The sequence below is a fragment of the Mustela putorius genome, unplaced genomic scaffold (assembly GCF_011764305.1).
Source record: "Mustela putorius furo isolate JIRA1106 unplaced genomic scaffold, ASM1176430v1.1 tig00000135_pilon_pilon_pilon, whole genome shotgun sequence".
NCBI lineage: Eukaryota > Metazoa > Chordata > Mammalia > Carnivora > Mustelidae > Mustela > Mustela putorius.
The window spans coordinates 3,542,769-3,565,294 of record NW_025421292.1 but is presented as its reverse complement, the minus strand read 5'-3'; the positions used below and the strand labels follow the sequence as shown (position 1 = coordinate 3,565,294).

General features: G+C 51.4%; 1 protein-coding gene across 3 annotated transcripts; it reads right to left on the bottom strand.

The window, feature by feature from the left end:
- Positions 1–291: 291 nt before the first annotated feature.
- Positions 292–22,215, bottom strand: DEF6 (DEF6 guanine nucleotide exchange factor). 3 transcript variants are annotated; one of them, XM_045074747.1, is made up of 12 exons: positions 21,376–21,465; positions 20,523–20,617; positions 10,949–11,089; positions 10,162–10,347; positions 8,106–8,342; positions 7,857–8,003; positions 4,883–4,991; positions 4,385–4,683; positions 3,190–3,356; positions 2,874–3,072; positions 1,078–1,168; positions 292–878 (listed from the first exon to the last, which is right to left on the bottom strand). In XM_045074747.1, exons 3-12 carry the CDS (start codon positions 10,979–10,981, stop codon positions 655–657), a joined length of 1,692 nt encoding a protein of 563 aa, XP_044930682.1. In that variant the 5' UTR covers positions 10,982–11,089; positions 20,523–20,617; positions 21,376–21,465; the 3' UTR covers positions 292–654. The 3 variants fall into 3 exon arrangements, with proteins under 3 accessions (XP_044930682.1, XP_004770739.1, XP_044930683.1); XM_004770682.3 differs by lacking the exon at positions 20,523–20,617 and having other exon boundaries at positions 21,376–22,210; XM_045074748.1 differs by lacking the exons at positions 7,857–8,003; positions 8,106–8,342; positions 20,523–20,617 and having other exon boundaries at positions 21,376–22,215.
- Between the last annotated feature and the right edge of the window lie 311 nt (positions 22,216–22,526).

Genomic DNA, 22,526 nt, shown 5'->3' with positions numbered 1-22,526 from the left:
ATGCTCAGTAACCACACCTAGGTGATACTAATAATAGCACTTGCTCGTGGGCCAAGCATTTAATCCGCACAACAACCCTTTAAGACAGGTTCCATTAGTATCCGTATTTTACCACCATGGGAACTGAAGCGCAATCAGGTGAGCAGACTTGACCAAAGTCACCCAGGTAGTAAGCGGCAGCATGTACTTGCCTCGCCCCACCCTCCACTTTATTCTCGGGGACCTCCAAGTAGACTTGAGGCTGAAAGAGCGGACATGGCGGGAGAGAGGGATGGCAGACCTGATCGAGGGTTCATTCCAAGAACAGTTTTTATTTGGAAATGCACCTCCACAACCTGGTGGCAGTCTGAGGGCACATGCCATTGGCTTGCTGGTTTGCTCTCTTTTCCAGCCCAGGGCACAGGGTCCTTGGGGTTAAGGCACAAGGTCAAGTTTTCAAGGATCAACATCCCAGACAGCCTAAGCGGTCAGGGGCTTAGGGCTGGTGCGAAAAATGAACTAGGCTCCATTCTGGACTGTGTCATGGTTGGAGGGCCAGAGCTCCTGGCACCAGGACCTTAGCTCCCTCTTCTGCGGGGGCTGGCATCACCCACAGGCCAGCTGTGGCTGGGTTCTGGTGGGTATGAGTTTGGGAGGAAGAGGGGATAGCAGAGGCTAATTTTCTGGTGCTGGGTCCAGTTTATCTTCCTGAGGGGTGGAAGCTGAGATGGGCGCCTCGTCCCCACCGTTGAGGGACTTCTGCTGCTCACCGCTGCTGGGCGAGGGGGTCCGGGTGCCCTGGGATCCCCAGCGGGTCAGGCGCTTTAGGGAGGAGTCACGGCGGGCAAGTAGATGCGGCTGGAAGCCTGTGAAGGAGCTACTGGTGGTGGGACGCTTATCTGGCAAAGAAAAGGCAACCGTGAGTAAGGAGAAAGGCAACCTAAAGAGAGGTTGAGAGGCCTTTTCTCAGCCCTTGGGGGAGAGGAGAACCTCCTGAACTTCAATCCTCTGCAGCCTCTCTAGATCTGGAGGTATCCCTTTCTCCCTCCCTTCCCTCGCCCCACTCCAGAGAAAGTTCCAGGCTTTCCCCATTCTCACCTCCAGGCTCAATTGGATGCATGAGCCGGTTCATCTGAACATTCCAGTGTTTCACGTTGGTGCTGGCCTGCCGCAACTTCCGCTGGGCAGCCTGTGGGGTCAGGGCCAGCGGACAGCATGTCAAAAAACACCATCCTCCGGGCGCCTGGGTGGCTCAGTGGGTTAAGCCGCTGCCTTCGGCTCAGGTCATGATCTCAGGGTCCTGGGATCGAGTCCCGCATCGGGCTCTCTGCTCAGCAGGGAGCCTGCTTCCTCCTCTCTCTCTCTGCCTGCCTCTCTGCCTACTTGTAATCTCTCTCTGTCAAATAAATAAATAAATCTTTAAAAAAAAAAAAAAAAAAAAAAAAACACCATCCTCCATGGGGTGTCTTGACCTTTTCGGGTCTGCAGGCCCCTTAGAATCTGACGAAGGCTATTGATCATCTTCCCAGAAAAACTCACATATTTCATAAAGAGTTATATAGATGAACTTCTAATTTCAGGGGTCTTGTGGACTCCCGAAAGGGTCAAAAATTGTTATCATTTGGGGTGCCTGGGTGGCTCAGTGGGTTAAGCCGCTGCCTTCGGCTCAGGTCATGATCTCAGGGTCTTGGGATCGAGCCCCACATTGGGCTCTCTGCTCGGCAGGGAGCCTGCTTCCCTCTCTCTCTCTGCCTGCCTCTCTGCCTACTTGTGATCTCTCTCTGTCAAATAAATAAATAAAATCTTTAAAAAAAATTGTCATCATTATAGTTCCATTTATTAAGCAGCTAAGAGGTGCTAAAATATATTTATCATTTTAGTTAATCTCCAGAGCAGATGCTAACAACAAACTAGTGCAGAAGAAGTTAAATGAGGGGGCGCCTGGGTGGCTCAGTCAGGCATCTGCCTTCAGCTTGGACCGTGATCCCAGGGTCCTGGGATGGAGCCCCACATTGGGCTCTCTGCTCAGTGGGGAGTCTGCTTCTCCCTCTCCCTCTGCTCCTCCCCCCCTCTCTCTGTTGAATGAATGAATGAATGAATGAATGAATAAATAAAATATTTTTTTTTAAAAAGAATTTAAGTGACTTGCCCAGGGACCTATGTTGAACTGTAAACCACCACACCACACCACCTCTCCAGGACCAAAAGCAAAACCTCTGCTCCACCGGTCCCCTAGCCCTTAGCAGTGGTTATCAGGTGAGGGAATCAGAGAGGAACTTCCCCTTTCTATGTTACATGTTTCTGTGTACAGATTTTTTACAATGACCAAGTCAAAATAAAATTATATTAATAGAACATAAAAAATTTGGGGTGCCTGTGTGGCTCAGTTGGTTAAGCGCCTGCCTTCGGCAAAGGTCATGATCCCAGGGTCCTGGATGGAGGCTGCATCTGGTTCCCTCCTCAGCGGGGAGTTTGTTTCATTCTCTCCCTCTCTTTCTCAAATAAATAAAATCTTTAAAAAATAAAAATAAATAATAAAGACAACAACAACCAAAAAACCCCTCTTCTATGGAGATGAGAGCCAAAGTACAGGGATAGCAAGGTAGGAGCTTGGAAGAGGATGAGGAGATTTTGCCCAGATTGATAATAATGATAAAAATAGCAGCTCATGTCTCTTCCACACTTGCTGCATACTAAGTATCACACCCACCAGCTCCTTTAGTCTTCAGGCCATGCTTATTACGGGCCAGATGAGGGACTCGAAACTCAGAGAGGTTAGGCAATCTGCCTGAGGTCACACAGCGGGGAGACGGTCTACTCGGTGTTTGAGGGAAGGCTGCAGGTCCTGTGCATGAGGGGCTCACCCCGTCGCCCACCCTCACCCCAGGCCTCACCTCCACGTCCTCATCGGCCCTCTGCCGGTTCTGCCGCACCTCCTCCAGCTGCTGCTGGGCTTGCTGCAGGGAACGGCTCTGCAGCGCCATCTCCTGCTGCAGCTCTTGCTTCTCCTGCTGTGCCCGCTCGATGTAGCGCTCCTGCTCTTCCTTCAGCTGCAGCAGCTGCTTCAGTTTCTCCTCCTCCTCCTCTAGCAGTCTGCCGAGGGGGGCGCGCATTGGGTCGTCTCCAGAGCCATGGCACCTCGCAGGTGCTCAGCAAGGAGGACGCCGGGGAAGCAGGGGAGAGGAACGAGAAGGGGCCCCTCAGTCCTACCTGGTCTGGGCGAGGCGCACGGCCTCCTCGTCCCGCCGAGCTTTCACCTCCAGGTGCAAGGCCTCCTCGAGCCTCTGCTGCATCTCCTCCAGCTCCTGGATCCGCTGCCGCTGCCGGGCAGCCTCCTCCTTCTTCAGTTCCATTTCAGCCTGCATGGAGGCCCGGGCCTGTGCGGGGGCGCGGAGCCATGTCACCGGGGGCACCGTGTGGGGTAGAGGAGTCTGCAGGTGCGCTGCCCTTTCCCCAGGACTCCTCTAGGCTGGTCCACATAGCTCTCTGTCCCATTGAGCGTCTAGGGAGTTCCTTCATGTCGGGATTCCTTCCTGATCTGATCTCTTTCTGGGAGCCTTACTAGGTCAGATAATGGTCAGTGAACAGATGCTACATGGGGGGAGGGAGGTAAAGTCACCCCCCGCCTAGCACCAGCCTTAATTATTATCATTATGTGTTATAATATTAGGTATTATGACTATAATTAGGGCTAGTGCCAGGCAGGGAGAGACTATAATTATAATAATTGTTATAACAACTAAAGGTGTTTCCTAATTTGATCCTCATCATACCTCTAGGAGCACAGTTAGCATCAACATGTCACTGATAAGTGACTGAGCCACAGAGAGGCTAAGTAACTTGCCTGAGATCACAAGGCTCCTAAGTAGGCAGAGTGGCGATCGGATCCAGGTGTCTCTAACTCCAGCTCTAGATCTCTTAAATCCTATATCTGATTGCCTCTACATGTCTAGTCCGCCTCCACATTCGTCTCTCCTTCCCCAAACTGGTTTCACTGTACACTTAGATCAAGTCTAGTCCGATCTAGTCTAGCATTGTTCCAAACTCATTCCTGACTATGGGGGTCTTTAGCAGCATCTCTGCCCAAGCCCCGCCCCCAGCCCAGGTCTCCTCTACCACCTATAGCACTCAGCTTCGGCCCCGCCCCATCTTTCATCTCAAGCCATCCCATGGCCAGGTTCCTGTACCCCCATCCCCTCCTCACGCCGCCCCTGGCACAGGGCCCGTCCCAGATGCAGGCTTCAAGTGCCGGGCTCTGTCCCAAGTCCCTCATTCCAAGCCCCTCCTCCATGCAACGCCTTACCCGGCCCGCGGGCTCCGCCCCCGACCACGCCCCCAGATCTCGGCTTTGGGCGGGGTCTCTCCTCATCCCCACCTCCCCGCCCCCGCCGGGAACCGGCCCCACCTGCTCCGCCTCGCGCAGTTGGCCCTCCAGCGCCTGCTGCAGCTCCCGGTGCTGGCTGCGGCGTCGCTCCTCCTCCTCCTGAAGCAGGCGCTCGGCCTGCCTCTGCGCCTCCTGTAGCAGCTCCAGCTCCTGCAGCTTTCGCTCCTTCTCCTCCTGCAGCTGCTGCAGCCGCAGCAGCTCCTCCTCTTTGGCCGCTCGGCGTCGCTCCCGCTGCTCCCGCTGCTCGCGCCTCTTCTGCTTCAGGTCCTTGTGCAACGAAGTCTTCCCCTCGGCCTGCAGCCGGATCGCGGTCTGGATGGCTGCAGAGGGACAGAGAGGGGGTCAGCAGGGCGCCAGCCAGGAGCAGCGGGGTCCTCGAGGTGGCCCACCTCCAGAAAGGGGCCTCCGAGGAGGCTCGAGGCAGTCTCCAGCCTCCCGCTGGACAGTGTCATCACCCCCCTTTACACAGAGGAGGCGACTGAGGTCCAGCCAGACCCAGACCACCCAGCGAGCACTCACCAGCTGTCCATTCCTGGCGCTGGCGCGTGTCTGAGGCGCTCATCTCGTACGTGCGGGTGGCTGTCTTCACACAGAACATGCAGCGCTTCCCCTCTCGGTCTGGCAGCACCTGGAAGAGGGCAGGTGTTCCCAGACAGGCTGGCTTCACTGGAGTAGGGGTGCCGCAGGAGTGCTCCAGCTCCAACCCCTACCCCTTCTTGCTGACCTCCTTCCCCTTCCCGGGGCAATGCTCCCGGTCTGCCTGTTTGGCCTGGCAAAGAGGTTAATTCTGGGTGCGCTCATGTCCCCTCAAGTCTTGTAGCCTCTGCTCTTTGGAGGTAGGGTGGGCAAGTTTTTGTCTTGGTGTCTCTCCATGGGGCCTGCCAGCTAGTTCATTACTGAATATGGGTGCAGATCATTCTTGAACACCTTCCATGACAGGGTCCTCACTACCCAAAATCATTCATTTTCACATAGCCCTGCCTGTTGGGTAAGTTCTCCATTCATTCATTCCACAGATATCTTAGAGTGTCTCCTGAGTGCGGCTCATTGTTCTAGGCATTTAGGATACTGAGGTGGGACTAACAGACCAAATCCCTGCCTTCCCTAAGCTTATATTTTACTGGAAAATACAGCTAACACTTTTTGAGATTCTTCTCCTTCTTTTTTATTTTTTTTAAGATTTTATTTTTAAGCCGTCTCTACACCCAACATGGGACTTGAAAACTCACAGCCTCGAGATCAAAAGACACACTCCATTGACTGAGCCAGCTGGGTGTCCCATGTATTGAGCTTCTTGTGCTTTCGAGGCTGAACTAGTGTTTAGATGCATCATTTTATTCACAATGCCAAGATAACCTTGCCAAGCAGGCATTATTAGTTCCACGTTATAGAAAAAGAAACTGAGGCTTTACTAGGTCCAGGAACATACCCAGTTCACACTGCCTGTTGGTGGTGGAGCTGGGCTTTCTGCCTAAGATCTATGCTCCGTCCTCAGTGACACCTGTTTCCTTACGTGGCAAAAATGGAGAGAGCCTAGGATAGCTACAGTAATTTTTTTTTAAAGATTTTATTTATTTATTTGAGAGAGAGAGAGAACAAGTGGGGTGAGGGACAGAGGGAGAAGCAGACCGCTCCATGAGCAAGGAGCCTGACGCAGGACTCGATCCCAGGCCCCTGCGATCATGACCTAAGCCAAAGGCAGATGCTTCACTGACTGAGGCACCCAGGTGCCCTATAAGAATAATTTTTTAAAAATTTAAATAACACATGTTGACAAGAATATGGACAAAGTGAAACTCTCATACACTGCTGGTGAGAATGTGAGATGGTACAGCTGGTTTGGAAAACAATTTGGCTATTCCTTAAAAAGTTAAACATAGCGTTACCATGTGATCTAGCAATTCTACTCAGTATATACCCAGAGACATGAGAACATATACTTACCCAGAAACTTCTGTATGGATGGCCAAACCAGCATTATTCACAATGGCCAAAGGATGGGAACAACCCATTGTCCATCAGTCCATGAGTAGATAGATAAACAAAATGTGGTCTATCTATGTGATGGAATATTATACAGTCATAAAAAGGACTGAAGTCCTGACCCGTGCCACAACATGGATGGACTTTGGAACTTTACACTGAAGAAAAGCCAGTCACAGAGGGACAAAATATTAGGTGATTCCATTCCATTCTAGGTACCCAGAATAGGCAAATTTGTGGAGACAGAAAGTAGAATAGAGGATACCAGGGACTGGGGAGAAAGAAGGGATGAGTTATTTCTTAATAGGTAGAGAATTTCTCTTTGTGATGATGAAAAAGTTTTAGAAATAGATAGTGGTGAGAGTTACACAACATTGTGAATGTACTTAATACCAAGAATTGTACACTTAAAATGGTTAAAATGGCAAACTTCATGTTAGGGGTGTGTGTGTGTGTTTAGGTGTATATATGCATTTTTTAAAAAACTACCATTTAAAATAATTTTTAGGTCTCCTAAAATAATAACAGATAGAGCCAAGGGGGGAAAAGGGAGGGGAAGCACTGGAGGAGAGGGATGTGGAGAAAGACTAGGGATGAATAGAATTGCCAAAGTGAATGGAATTTGGGTGAAGGAGAAAAACTTCTTAAGGGGATTTTTGGAAAGTTTTGCTCTGGGGGTACCAAGTTGGCTCAGTCGGTTAAGGCTCCGACTCTTGATTTTGGTTCAGGTCATGATGTCAGAGTCATAAGATGAAGCCCTGCAGTGGGCTCCTCGCTGAGCATGGAGATTCTCTTTCAGGGCACGTGGATGGCTCAGGTCATGATCTTGGGGTCCTGGGATTCTCCTTCTCCCTCTGCCCCTCCCCTACTCCACACCCGCCCCTCTCTCTCTCAATAAGTAAATAAAGCTTTTTAAAAAAAAGGATTCTCTTGGGGCACCTGGGTGGCTCAGTGGGTTAAGCCTCCACCTTAGGTTCAGGTCATGATCTCAGGATCCTGGGATCAAGCCCCACATCGGGCTCTCTGCTCAGTGGGGAGTCGGTTTCCCCCTCTCTCTCTGCCTGCCTCTCTGCCTACTTGTGATCTCTCTTTCTGTCAAAGAGATAAATAAACTATTAAAAAAAAAAAAAGGAGTCTCTCTCCCCCGCCCTCTGCCCCTCCTCCACACCCCTCTGCCACCCACTCTCTTTCTCCCTAAAAGAAAAAAAAAAAAGTTTGCTCTGTAGCATGAGACATAAGCCATCTCCTCTAAAATCCTTAGCAAAATCCACATTACTCACCAGTGGCTTTAGTATTAAATTTGTTGCAGTTTGGGTTTGTTTTGTTTTGTGGCATGCATGAGAATGGCCTTGAGGCACCCAGATATATTTGGGTTACAGTCATCTAAGCAGAAATTTGCCACTGTGGCTTTTCTCCATCCACTCTCCTCCCGAGCCTCTTGCTTTTATACCACACTGGAGATCCTCTGGGCCCTGAATTGCACTCCACCCCCTTCGCTGGTCCCCCTCACCTCCACGCAGCATTGTGCATCCAGCGGGATGGTACCCCTCTTCTCCTTGCACTCTTCACTCCCGAAATAGCAGAGGGAGCTGGGCTGTAGCTGGAACCAGCGTTCTGCCCAGTTCCTCCGCAGGTGCCCTCGCTTCCACAGGTAGCCCTGTCATAGCCAGAGCCAAGTCAGAGGCGTCACCGCACCCCCCCCCACCATCCCCTCTTCACCCTGTCTTGGGTCCTCCCTGAGTTCCCAGCTTGGCCTGACCTGCTTCAGGACATCTTGGATGAGCTCCTGGTAGACTTCGTGGATGGCCATGCTGAGGGTGTCCCGCCCCACACCTCGGAGACAGCGCCCGGAGTTGAAGAGCTCTAGGAACTGCCAGACGCTGAGACCTCCGGTGGTCTGGGCGGCCTGGGCTTCCTGGGCCAGCAGCTCCTCCAGCTCACCCAAGCCCACCTCCAAGCTCATGCTGCTGAGCACCTTCTTCAGCAAATATTCCACCTGGAGGAGGCGGGGAGCCTGGTGACTATAGCAGACAGTGTTGCCTATGACAATATCAGGATGGGGGGGGCCCTCTCTGGCTCCCAGAGCCTGGGCAGAGGTGACCAGGGACGGGAGTAGGGAAGCCAGATGACTAAATGTTGGTGGAAACCAGGGTGGAGTGGTGCTCAGGTGGCTCAGTCATTAAGCGTCTGCCTTCGGCTCAGGTCATGATCCCAGGGTCCCAGGATTGAGCCCTGCATCAAGCTCCCTGCTCAGTGGAAATCCTGCTTCTCCCTCTCCCACTCCCCCTGCTTATGTTCCCTCTCTCGCTGTCTCTCTGTCTGTCAAATAAATAAATGAAATCTTAAAAAAAAAAAAAAAAAAGAAAAGAAATTGGGGTAGGTTGAAGGGGGGATCCTGGAGCCCCAACCCCAATTCGGGCATTCCCTTCCCCTCCCCAATTTCCAGTCCCACATCCCATTCCTTCATGCTTTAAATCAAGGGCAGGGGGTCAGGCAGAGGCAGCAAATCATATAACAAGTCAAAGGGGCACAAAGGCCCTCTCATCCAATACCCTTACTTGGCCAATGACCAAACTGAGGCCCAGAGGAGGAAGTGACTCGTTCTAAATCATACAGCAAGTTGGTGGCAGCTAGAACTCGAGTTGTATCTCATCTGAGTCCTTATTCCAAACCCAAGCCCCAACCCTGAGGATCCTTCCCTTCTGGGAGGGCAAGGGGATTGGGGGTGGGTGTAAGCAGGGCAGGGACAGGAAACCTGCTACAGAGGAACAGGAAGTGGCGGTTGGGGTTCATCCTGCTGCAGTTTGTACATACAATGTGTTGATCACGGCAGTGAGCAGCCTTCTGGCCTACGAGGGGCCCCCTTCCCCTGATAGGCAGAGGTCTGACAATGGTGTCTAGCCGGGTGCCTGTGCAGATGGACACATGTCCCCTACCTGCCCCAGCAGCTGTTTGGGACACTCTCTGTAGGACTTTCCCTCTGGAGGTTACTGGTCCAACTGGGAGTAGGGTGGGTGTACCAGTTCAGCGATTAGGCATCTCCCCCTGCCCTTCCAGGAGATAAGTCTGAGTGAGGTTAGATACGTTAGGACTTCTTGTGAACACAGAGGACCGCTCCCCACCATACCTAAGACCTAAATGCACCCTGGCATCTTCACAGCCACCAAAAGGGCAAAAGGTTCAGGAGAAGGCTAAATGCATGGGGGAGAGGTGAAGTGGGAAGGGGGGGGACATGCCCTGGCTTCATCCATAAGTTGAGGAGATAGGGGAACACAATCCAGGCCTTTACCCCCAGATGCCCTCTGGAGCCAGAGCTGGGTATGCCCCGGCTCTCCTCTATATTATAGAAGACAGGGAGGGAAAAATCTAGAACTGGGGCCAGATTTGGTTGCCCATCCAGCCCTGGAGTAATGGGCCAGACATCCCTGGAAATTCTCCCTTCCCCTTATCTAGTAACCTTCTCAGATTGCCACAGTGCCTGGAATCCTGCCATTCGATCTTAAATGTTTTCATTTTTAAATGCCCTGTAAGGTATTAGGCATTTATACTGTCATGTAAATAGAATCTGTGGTCATTTTCTTCCCTTGAGGGCTAAGAGAGCACTGAAGGAAGGGTAGTTTTGGTTTTCCTGGGCACAATGACTCTGATACAGGCAATGCTAGGCATCTGGAGACAGCTGGGGGCAGAGAGGCACCAGCATGGGGAGACCAAGAAGAAAGGGGTTATGGGAAATTTAAGAGGTGATTTGGCCTCCTTCAAGGTTTTGCTGGCCCCCGGGATTCAGTCTCTGGGACTGCCATTGCCATTGCCCTCACCTCATCAGGAACCATGATCAGAGGGTACTTGTCCTCGGACAGGAAGTTGAAGAGGCACCAGAGGCGGAAGGCATCCTCATTGGAGAGCATGCTGTTCCCGTTGCTGTCCACCCGGTAGTTCTTCTTGGCCGTCAGGGTCCAGCAGAGCTCATCAAAGTGTTCCTTAACGAAAGCCCCCTCTTCCACCTGCCACCAAGCCAGCAAGTTAGCCAAAACGGCCAGCCCATCCCAGCTCTCCCACCAGACAAGTCTCTAGCTACTTTCCTGGGGTCTCTTCCCTGCTCCCCACCCTGACAAGCTGGGGCTCTTTAACTTGAGGAGTCCCTGAGCTGCTTATCGGGTAACTAGCTGATTCCCACCACCCACCCCCTCCACACACACCCGAGTCCCCTGCCGATAGAGAAACCTGTCCCTCAGCCCAGGGGAGAAAGGAGGGGAGGCCAAGGGTGGCGGGATGGACAACCAGGAAGAACTCAAGAAGAGAGGGATGGCTGGGAAGAGCAGGAGGCACAGCCCTGGGGGAAGCCCTTTGTAAAGGTTATGGCTGGAAACCCCCGAGGCAGGGGCGGGGTGGAAGGGTGGAGGCTAGAATAGAGGTGAGGGAGATGGAGGAGGGAGTGAGGGGGGGCAGGGAGGGGGCTGAGAGGCTGGAATCTGAAGGATGGAGATGGGAGGGCAGGGATGGACAGTGGGGAGTTTATAGGTGGGAGGAGTTGGGGTGGCAATGTATTGGGGCGCTGCACAGACTGGGAAGTGGGGAGAGGCGCCCCCTCAAGCAAGGCCCCACCTTGTCCAGGATGTACTTGTTGAGGTAAGGCATGTATCCCTGGCTGGACACAGGGCCGTCGTCATCATCCCGGAAGTGCTCCTCCAGAGCCACGGGGTCATGGGGGATGTGAAGGACCGTGTACAGGTTGTGGGACAGCACCTGAGACAGAGTGGCGGTTTGCCTTCCTGTGTCCCAGCTGGAGCCGGGCTAGAGGGGTGCTGCCACCTCCCGGCTTGTCCCCATTCCCATCCCAGTTAAGTCCTCTGCATGCATTATTCAATTCAATCATAACTAAAACATAGGCATCTGAATACGGGGGAATATGATTCAGCCATACAAAAGAAAGACATCTTGCCATTTGTAACAACATGGGTGGACCTTGCGGGCATTACACTAAGTGAAACAAGTCAGAGAAAAATATATACCATATGATCTCACTTCTATGTGGAATCTAAAAAACAAATTAACCCTTCATCCCCCTACTGTAAGCTCAGAGACAGAAAACATTGGTGGTTGCCAGGGGTAGGGGATAGGGCAGCAGGTATACTGGGTGAAGGGGGTCAAAATGTAGAACTTTCAGTTATAAAATAAATAATGAGGAGGTATCCTACAACATGGAGACTATAGTCTGGCCTATCTGAAAGTTGCTAAGACTAGATTTTTTAAAATTCTCATCCCAAGAAAAAAGTTTTTTTTTTTTTTTTTAAAGATTTAATTTATTTATTTGACAGAGACAGAGAGATCACAAGTAGGCAGAGAGGAAGGTAGAAAAAAAGGGGGAAGCAGGCTCCCTGCTGAGCAGAGAGCCTGATGCGGGGCTCGATCCCAGCACCCTGAGATTATTACCTGAGCTGAAGGCACAGACTTTAACTCACTGAGCCACCCAGGTGCCCCCCCAAGAGAAAAGTTTTGTAACTATATATGGTGATGGATGTTAACTGGACATTGCGGTGATCGCTTCACAATATTTATAAATACTGTCATTAATTTGTATACCTAAAACTAATATAATGTTATATGACAATTATACCTCAATAAAAACAAAACAAAACAAACCCTAAACCATACACACTTTACTATGCACCAAGCCCTGAGCTAAGCACGTTATATATAATGCACTTAACCCCCAACACCACTGTTAATATCCCCGCTTTACAGATGAGGTAAAAGAGCTGGGATTCAAACCCAAGCAGCCATGTTCTCAGACACTTCATTGGGTAGGGAGGTCCTCTTTCTGCAGAGAAGGACACTGAGGGTCAAGAGATCCAGGGACTTGCCCAAGGATCCACAGTGAGCAAGAGTCTGGATTCAAACCCAGCTCCGCAGATCCCCAACCTCAGGGGCTTCCTAGGATGCTGGGCTGTCAACAGGGAGGTGGCTGTCGCCCCAGGGCAGGAGCCCTGAATTTCCTATCATTCCCATCAAAGACTTGGGGTTCAGGCTACAGTGTGTCTGGTCCAGTAAAGGCAAGTGCAGCTCTCCCAGTCACTGTCCTTCAAAGATGGAAGGGAGCTGGGGAGGGCTCAGAGAAGGCTTGTGCAAGATGGTGTGTGACATGTGGAGGAAAAGGCCTGGAAGGGATGGTGGCCGGGATGGTGTGGAGGGGAAACACAAGTTGGATAACAAACCACGAAAGAGATTGAAGTTTGAACAAGATCAGGAAAAAATAAAATTGCCTTGGGGGTAATTCTGTTGTAGTTCGTATCACAGAGGGAATGGTTCAAGTACTCATTACTGGGTCACCTGGGTGGCTCAGTTGGTTGAGTGTCTGACTCCTGATTTCTGCTCTGGTCCTGATCTTGGGGGTCATGAGATCGAGCCCCACATTGGGCTCTGTACTGAGCCAGCAGTCTGCTTGGGATTCTCTTTCTCCCTCTTCTTCTGCTCTCTGCCCCCACTCCTGCACACACACTCTCTCTAAAAAAATAATAAAATAATAAAGTTCAGAGTAAACAGCTGAGCTGAGCTTCAAAGCAGGTGTGCCTGGCTCTGAAGGCTGCCTCACTATTCCAGTGCTGACCCTCAGGCTCTTTCTAAAGGTAGATTGTGACTCTGGAGACAACATCTCTGTTCCTGTGTCCCACAGCCCCTGTGTCCTCTTCTGCACATGAAAGGCAGTCAGTGAATGCTGTGCAGAAGGGCTATTCCCACCACCAGCAGTTAAGCTTAGAATCAGTTCCTGAGGCAGGAGCTGGTAACATCCCAGAGTTGGCACTTCTTTATTCTCTGGTGAAAGGTGGGTGCGGGGGTGGTGGGGGCGTGGGGGGAGAACGGGATTGGATGGGACTGGACTGGACTGGACTGGACGACACGGGACAAAGAATTGAGAATTTGCCCCAGTATTCCACTGAGCCTCAGGCTCCACTGCAGCAAAGCTGGAATTGGAAGGCCCAGCCAGAGGGAGCTTCTCTTTTCCCCTCACTCCCCTCTGGGCAGCCATCCTTGACCCCCACCTCCATCCCTACCCTCGTTCCCCACGCTCTTCAGATCATCTCCTGCGCCAGGTTTTTTGTTTTTTTTTTTGTTTTTATTTATTTGACAGTCGGAGATCACAGGTAGGCAGAGAAGCACACAGAGAGAGAGGAGGAAGCAGGCTCCACGCTGAGCAGAGAGCCCGATGTGGGGCTGGATCCCAGGACTCTGGGATCATAACCTGAGCGGAAAGCAGGGGCTTTAATCCACTGAGCCACCCAGGCGCCCCTCCTGTTCCAAGTTTGGTTCTACTTCTATTGTTCTAAAAGATAGGCAGTTTCTTCTTGATGAAGTCTGCCCTTTCCACCCATAGTTGGTAATGGAGCCTCGCCTTTTTTGTTTGTTTGTTTCGTTGTTGTTTTTTTTGGTTTGTTTGTTTGTTTGTTTTTGAGAAGCACCTCTCCCCCATTCACTAATATCTGTGTTATGGACTCTGCATCCCTGGCCCACGCGGCTGTGGGGTGGGCACATCGGAATCATGGTGATTGGCTCAAGGAAGGACACATGACCAATCGTGGGCCAATGAGAATCAGCCCAACGATTTTTTTGCTTCCTCTAGCGGAAAGAGGTATACTCTTCCACGGAATTGTTAAACTGTTGGAAGGGAGATAAACACCTTCACCCTCTGCCCCTCGGTATCATTGTCAGCAACACGGTGGGATAATACCTGTTCCGTGGACAGGCTGTGAGGATAGAGTGAGAGGACATATGGAGACAGCCAGAGTTAAATCAGCATGGAGCAAATGTTAGATCCCTTCCTGTATAGAAAGTGAGATTTTTTTTTTTTTAACCTAATGAATTGGCATAGATCAGAAGACTGATAACATCAGGCACTGAAGAGGTTGTGGAGAAATAGGGCCATTCTTGAATATCCTACTGTTGAGGTGTGAATTGATAATCTTCCTGGAGGGCAAGAATGTATCAAACTTAAAATTGGGAATGACCCCAGCACTTTTTTTTTTCTTTTTAAGATTTATTTATTTCAGCGAGAGAGGAGAGTGTGTGTGTGTAAGCTCGGGGAGGGGCAGAAGGAGAGGGGAAGCAGACTCCCGGCTGATCGGGGAGGGCTTGATCTCCCAACCCAGAGATCATGACCTGAGCCAAAACAAGAGTTGGTTGCCAAACCGACTGCAACTGCGCCACCCAGACGCCCTGCCCCTCACATTTCTAATCACCTAACCTGGAGATGCTCAAGGGAACAGAGCTACACATACAAGAATCTTCACAGAGGCATTGTTTATAAAACGAGCAATTGGAGACAGCTTGAGGTTCCTTCAGTAGGGACAGGTACATTGTGTCATGGACCTATGCGTGGTTGGAAAGATTTTCCATCTGCCACTTACAAGCTTATGGATAAGTGGTTTAGCTTCTCTAAGACCTTGTTCTCTGTGAAAATAGAAAGTTGGCCTACTCCAAAGGGCTTTTTAGAATGAAGAGCTTAGCATAGCACCTGGTGCCTCGCTCATTGTTTAATAAAAGTTGTGTGTTATTTTTATTATATTTTTATGAACAGACACGGAAAGATAGGCATACTATACTGGCTGGTGAAAAAAGCAGCTATAGAATGAAATGTTTGTAAAATAAATGTGTGCAAAGATTAGGTTGAACCATAGAAAATTTTAATAGCTGTTTTAATAGGCTGAAACAATAAAATGTCAGCAATTTCAACCTAATCTTTGTACACATGTTTATGTGTATGTAGGAAAAATCTAGAGGACTCAGCAAACTGTTAACAGCTATCACCCCACCATCCTTCCCCAGGGAGGGGAGGAAATTTCATTATCTTTAACATTACATTTGTCTTTGAATTTTAACTACTACCATGTTTTACTTATAGAATAAATTTCATCTTCTTTAAAATTATATTCTTCTGCACTCTGATTTTTTTTTCCAAACAGGAGCATATATTGTTTTTATGACAAAAACTTTAAAACTATAGAGATAAAAAGCAAAGAGTGCCATTAACCACTGTTATTAATGTACCCTGTTATTAAGTTGTTCTATAATAACATTCCTCTGTTATGCCCTTTTTGTGTGAGCATTTCTGGGTGCTCTACATTCCTTGAGGGCAGAAAGGACTCTAAGTTCAGGCCTAATTCCAGAGCTCAGTACCATGTCCCACATATGATAAATGTTTTGACTGACTCCTCAAGTCTAACTTAAATGGTCCAATGGTTTCCTGTTGTTCGCGGAGTAAAATTCCAAGTCCTTCCAGAGGCCTTGGACCCCGTAGAACCTGGCCCGCCACACCTTCTCTGGCTTCATCCCTTTTGCTCCCTTCTCCGCAGCTACTCTGGCCCTCTTGACATTCCTCAGATGGGCCAGCCACACACTTGCTTCGGGGCCTTTGCCCTTGCTATACCTTCAGCCTGGAATATTCTTCTGCCAGGTCCAGGCATGGCACACACCCTCTTCTCCTTCCTGTCTTTACTTAGATGTCACCTTCTCAAGGAGGACTTCTCCAAACCACCTTATTTAAATCTATAACCCCATCCCCTCTACCCCCGATCTCTATCCCCTTTCCGCTTTATTTACTTCCATGTCATGTCTCATTTTCCATCACATGATACATTCTTACTTAGTTTGTTTTTCATCTGTATTCTCTGGCTAGAATGTCAGCCCCTCAAGGGTGGGGATTTTTGTCCCTTTTATTCACCTCTGTATTCATGGTTATATCATGGGGTCTGGCATATAATGGACATGCAATGACTATCTGTTGAATGAACTGAAATGCATTACGGGAAGAAGTAGGAAAAATACTGGGGCACCTGGGTGGCTCATTGAGTTAAGGCCTCTGCCTTCAACTCAGGTCATGATCCCAGGGTCCTAGGATCGAGCCCTGCATTGGGCTCTCTGCTCGGCAGGGAGCCTGCTTCTCCTCCTCCCCTCTTTCTGCCTGCCTCTTGCCTACTTGTGATCTCTGTCTATCAAATAAATAAATACAATGTTTAAAAAAAAAAAAAGAAGTAGGAAAAACACAAAAGTCAGACGGACACAGACTGAATCTCTCTGCGCAAATGAACCTCACTGGGATTCGGTGTTCATAAGTCTAAAAACAGGGTTCAAAGAGATGTCATACAAAATCCCTGCTGCCCTAGGATAGAAGGGGGACACACAACCGCAGTTATCTTAGCTGTTGCTTGCCTTGGTTCCCTCGTCCACACTGTCCTCTAAGACCTGCCTTCCTCACCTGTACCTTTTGCCAGTGGCATCTGAGGGGTCCAGGACAGACGCTCCAATCTCTGTGAGCTCTCAGGTATCAGGACAAGAAGGAATAAACGCACCAGACACCAGGGGCTCAGGGCCTCTCCCCAGAGAGATCAGCAGACCTCAGACTGCCAGGCTTCCTGTGCCTGGGCGCGAGTTGAGAAGGGCTGGGGCTAGAGGTGGGGAGAGGGCGTGACCGGAGGAGGGTCACACTGGAAAGGAAATGGCAGAGGTAGAGGCCAGAATGTGCGGGAGCTCAAGCGCACTGGCTGATTTTAGTCAATCCTCAGCCCCTGGAGGCAGGGCCTCTCATTATCCTCCCTTTACCGATCAAGGCACAGAGAGGTCAAGTGTCTTCCTGGATGTCTACCTCTAAAGGCCTGCTCTTGATCGATTTCTCCGCCACTGTGAGCTCTGGCTGAGCCTCAGAATCACCTGGGGAGCTGCTGAAACCCACATGTGCTGGGGCCCCGCCCCTCCCAACTGACTCAGAGTTTCCAAGGGTGGGGTCCAGGTGTTTGTAGCTTTCACAAGCTGCCCTTCGGGGGGGGCCCTCAGAGAGGACTCCCACAGTCTCACCGCCCAGCCAGGCAGCCCCTGACCTCAGAGTTGGTAGCCATTGACCTTTGAGAGGCTTCATTTACGCACTGTTTCCTCTGAAGGCAAGTGGGGAAATGGTTCTCCTGGAGGGGCTTGTGAGTTCCCTAAAAACTCGAGTGTGGGGATGGGGCAGGTGCCATGCCCATGGTCCTGCAGTTCCCAGCCTTCATTGGCTCACATAGGACGGGTTTGGGAACTCATGCACAGCATCGAATAATGGCTGCAGAGAGAATTAATGATCTCTCTCTTGCCTAGATGGCCTATAGTTTTTTTTTTTTTTTAAATGCATCTAGGTACCACGTGATTCTTTTATAATATACAGACCCATTTAAGAGTTGCTGAATGTATTTTTCTCAGTCAGCGGGTACTAGAGCATAACTATTATCCCAAGGGAGAAACACCGGGAATTTTAAAAGGTGGGAATCTCTGGATGAGCTGTGTGCCTCCTGACAGCAAGAAAGGGCTAGAAGGGGGGTGGGGGAGGGGGGACACCTGGGTGGCTCAGTCTGTGAAGCATCTGCCTTTGACTCAGGTCAAGATCTCCGGGTCCTGGGATCCACCCCGAGTCAGCTCCCTGCTGAGCAGGGAGTTTGCTTCTCTTTTTCTCTCTGTCCACCCCACCCACTGTTCATGTTCTCTTGCTCTTTCTCAAATAAATAAATAAATAAATAAATAAAATTTTTTATAGAAGTAAAAGAAAAAGAAAGAGCTAGAAGGGGTTGAGAGTGGGCACCAAAGGCAAGACAGGCTGGGGAAAGGGAAAGGAGAGGCTGCATCCAGGGTTGATTTCATCTACTTCATGTACTTTGTTAAAATTTCCTTTGTAGGCTAACTAATGATCCCCCGTTCAATCCTCTGCCTTTACAGGTGAGAAACCAGCGGTTCAGAGACAGTGTGCACTTGCCCAAGGTCATCGAGCTGGGGAGCAGGCCTGTGTGGCTCTGAGTCACGTGCTCTGCGCATCACTAAATCATCCCATCACTCCCTGCCATCCCAGCCCGAGACCAGCAGCAGGGAGGGGTCAGAACAAAGCTGAGGATCTGGCACCTGGGTGGCTCAGTTGGTTAAGCATCTGCTTTTGGCTCAGGTCATGATCCCAGGGTCCTGGGATCGAGCCCCCGCATTAGGCTCGCTGCTTAGGGGGGAGTCTGCTTCTCTCTCTCCCATCGCCTGCCATTCTGCCTACTTGTGTGATCCCTCCCCCATCTCTCTATCAAATAAATAAATAGCATCTTAAGAAAAAAATATAGTAAAAAAATAAAATAAAATAAAATAAGTGGTTCAGTAAAGACAGTGTTTAAAAAAAAAAAAGGCTGAAGATCCCAGCCAGCAGATTCCTGGACTGGAATTGCTCTTAACTTTCTCGCCACCAAAGTGAGGGCTGTTGTCCCCCTCCAGACACAGAGCCTGAAACTCAGGAGCCTGGAAGACCTGAAAAGTCAAGTCAGGAAGGCCCCAGTTTACCCTCCCTGCCCACCCCAGCTCTTGCCAGTCAAGGGGAAGGGGCAGGCCTGCTTCCTCCTAAGAGCTCACTAAGCCAGAGACATACTGCTCCATCCACATCCCTAATTCCAGGGCCCTCACCCCAATTCTCAGCTGATTCCCCTCTAGGCCTAGTACCAAGTCTGCTCCCCAGGGAAGAGAGGAAATCCATTATTGCCAAGGCTTTTCTCCTTGCAGCCGTCTGCCAGGACCCTTACTCCCTCCAGAGTTCTTTAGATAAGGAGGTTCTGGGGCCCCTGGGAAAACTCAGGCAGTCCTCAACTCCTGGGAAATTTGGTGCTCCGCCTAAATCCTTCCTGTGAAGAAGTGTCATGCCTATTGGTCTAATTGTACTTTTCCCAACGCATTTGGACAAAGGCCATTGTATCCACTACAAGAATTCAAACAGAGGAAAACCCATCTGCTCTCTCCCCAAGATTTCCTTCTTCAGAGAGAACAATCCTGACTCCTCGGCTACTTCTCAGAGGCCTGACTGCTCTTCCCGCTCCCTCATCATGGCTTTGCCCACGACAGCCAGTGACAGCCCAACACATCAGGGAAGTGGTGACTGTCACAGAAAGACACTGCTTGCTGGGCTGGTGCATGTCTCCCTGCCTGGTCCCAATCCAGGGCCCTAAGGCGAGGGACAGTGTTAGTGAGGACAGACTAACCCCAAGGTCTTTTCCCTTTTCCCCCAAGTCTTTTCAGGGGTGGGGTTGGTCCCCCTGGTATCTCTGTCATCTGCTTCCTCCTCTGACTTCTGACCACTTCTCTATTGCTCCTTTGTCTTTCCGGCATCCCTGCCCCCAACACTATCACTACTTCCTCCTGTTCCAGTATCTCCCACTATGGTCTCAGGGAAGAGCTGCCTTCCCTATTCTTCTCTTGCGTGACATGGGCCCACCGTGTCTGCCTGACCCACCACCCGGCCTGAGACTCTCACTTCTAGCAGCGATTCCCACTGCTAGCAGTGGACTTGTTTTCTGTTGAGTGGGGGAGAAAACTTCCTTTGCTCTTCTGTGACCAAAGGCTGCTGGCGGTGGGCTCAGTGTGAGCAGTGATGTGGTACAGATGGTGGCCATTTCAAGTATGTGAGCTCCTAACAGAATCTTCCCTGCAGATACTCAATGTGTGGGGGTGAGGAATGGGCATCAATCCAGGTGGAGGCCAAAAAAAAGAGGGATAAGGCAGAAAGCCTTACTGGCTGAGGTCATGAGGAAAAGGGGTAGCCACTTTCTATGCGAGGGGCAGGCATAGAGAGCCTGGAGTGGATATAGGGGCTACAGGTAGTGGAGACAGAAGACAGTACCTTGGAGACAACAAACTATGGACGTTGGGACTGTTCCTATCCGGAAGCCCCCACTAGATGACATGATGTGCAATAAAAGGATTTAAGTAAAATGTAAGGAAGAGCCTGCCTCTTGAGGAATCTTCCTCAAGGATCAAAGGTAGTAGTGGCCTATCTTTCCTGGGGAAGTCAAGAATCATTTTTTGAATGCTCATAATTCTAGCTAAGGGACAGATTATGGGACAGGACCAGTTTGGGACATCCAAGTTTATTGTGTCCTAGTTCAGCAAAAGAGGGGGGTGGTGTGGGAGTGGCGCACAACGCCTACCCTGCCTTTTTCATCTCTCCCAGATTTGCAAGCACCTCCTATCTTGGTCATTAAAAATGGAGGCTTCCTTAAGGCTGCAGGCATCCTTGGGGGTGCTCAGAAGAGACACCAGAAATCTAGGGCCTAGCTTCATGCCAGGCACTTACTCATTTGGTCAACATGTGAACCGAATGAATGATCATCAGTAAGGCAGGTCACTGAGGGCTGAGGCTTACCCTGCTTCTGTCTCCCAGGGTCCCCAGGTTCCAGTGGCCTGGGGCCTTGTTTCTTCCCCACTGACCAGGGTGGAGAAGGCAGCACTAAGCCGAGACTGGAGAATGGAAGGAGAGAAACTTGCTGGTCTCCCAGGCATTGTCCAGGACTGGGCATTGAACTGTAGGGCAATCACCGATGGGGGCTCTTCCTGGGCTCAGATTCAACCTCTTCCCTGCCTGAGGTCCCAAGGCCAAAGAGAACAGTTTTCCAACCTGGGAGTAGTGGGCAGTGGGCTGGGCAGCCGCAGAGCAGGGTCTCAGTCCTTGCCCCTTCCCAGCGCTGTTGCATCTGAGAGACAGGGCTCAGAGGAGTTGTTCTCTGGCAAAGGCAACCCAGTCAGCCTGGTTTGGAACTGGGAGAGGCTCTTTAAGCCTCTCACTCAGCTCCGGGAGGAAGTGACTGACAAGTACTAGCTAACTGTCTCTCTTCAAAGCCAGGAGGAAGCAGCAGGAGGGAGTAGGGTGCGTGCCCTGCTTCACTCTGGGGAGATGTGTGCTCATCACACGGAGTGTAGGATGTAGCCTGGCCCGTTGGCCTTCAAAACCTTATGATGTCACCTCCACCCTCCAGAGAGTTGGGGGTGGGCAGGTTTCGGGGCAAAGGCTCTGCATGTTACCTCCCTGGAGCCCCAGAGCACAGGCAGCAGCAACCACCCGGTGGCGACGTCCCGGTTACCGGGTCCCGGCTCCCTTCCCCAGGCCTGGGCCTCTGCATGGCTGAGTTCCATCCGCGCAGCGTCCCCGCCCGGCTCCTGGGCACCAGGGGCCAAGGCAGCGCCCCCACCGGCCACCCCGGGCCCCGAAGGCCCCTCACCTTGAGCTGGGACTTGGAGACCTTGCCGCTCTTCTCCACGTCCAGAGCGGTGAAGGCGTACCAGATGGACTTGAGCAGCTCCTTGCGCAGGGCCATGGCTGAGGTGCCCGCCCGGCCCGGGGGCGGCTCTGACACCGAGATCCGGTTTCAGGAAATGCGAACGGCTGCGGAGACCGCAGAGGGGCCATGGCGCGGAGCAAGAGCTCCACCTGCCTGCTTGCGCAGGCTCTCCGTGCTGCCTGGGGCTGTCGCTCTCACCGTGCTCCAGGCCCACTCTCTGCACACCACCTGGGAGCCCAGCCCCGGAGAGCCCGAGGCCTGCTGCTGTCCAGTGTGGCTCCCGGGGCATGGAGCCCTTTATAAGTCTCCCCAGCCCCAGAAACTTCTGGGGCTTCCTGGGTTCCCTGAGGCAGCTTGCTGAGGGGATGAAGGAAAAACAAAACAACAACAAAAAGCAAGCCTCCCCCCCTCCCCCGGGCTTTGGGAGGGTGGTGGTAGAGGGTGTCCTGCCTCGCTTGCACACTTCCCAGGCAGGAGGCCTTGCTCGAGCTACTAACCTCCTTGAGCAGTTCCCTCAGGGGAGAGCGGGAAGAATACCCACCTCACCCAGTTGTAAGGTCTGGGCATGGGTGTGAGGCAGAGCAGGGATGGGACAAAGCATGCCTTTTAGGACTGTCTAACATCACTGTGGTGGCAGGGCTCCTCCCAAGCGGAAGAAGACAAAGGCGAGGACACACAGTTGGCAGAGGAACTGGGCCAGGGCACCTCTCCAGGTCAGGCAGGCTTGGCCCGTGACTTGTTGCCTCCCCATCCTCTGGGCTCTGGCTCTGGAAGGCCTCAGCTCAGAGCGCTGCCCACTCTGGGGCCCTTTGGCCCTGAGAATGGGAGCCTGTTTCTGAAACACAGGGCGGTGGGGTGGGGGGTGGGGGAGGGTGAACCTTGTGCAGGGGGTGGGGGCAGCTCCTGGCTGGCGGACAGTAGGAGGCCTGGCACTCAGGGTCCTCCACAGCTGTGCTTCCCTTTCTTCAGATCCACTGTCTGTGAGGGCCAGGACGCGCCTGCCCAGAACAATGGTGGTCATGGGTGTTGGAAGAAGCCTGCTTGGGTACCTGAGACACCCCTCTTCCTAGGGGCATGTCCCAGCCCCCTCT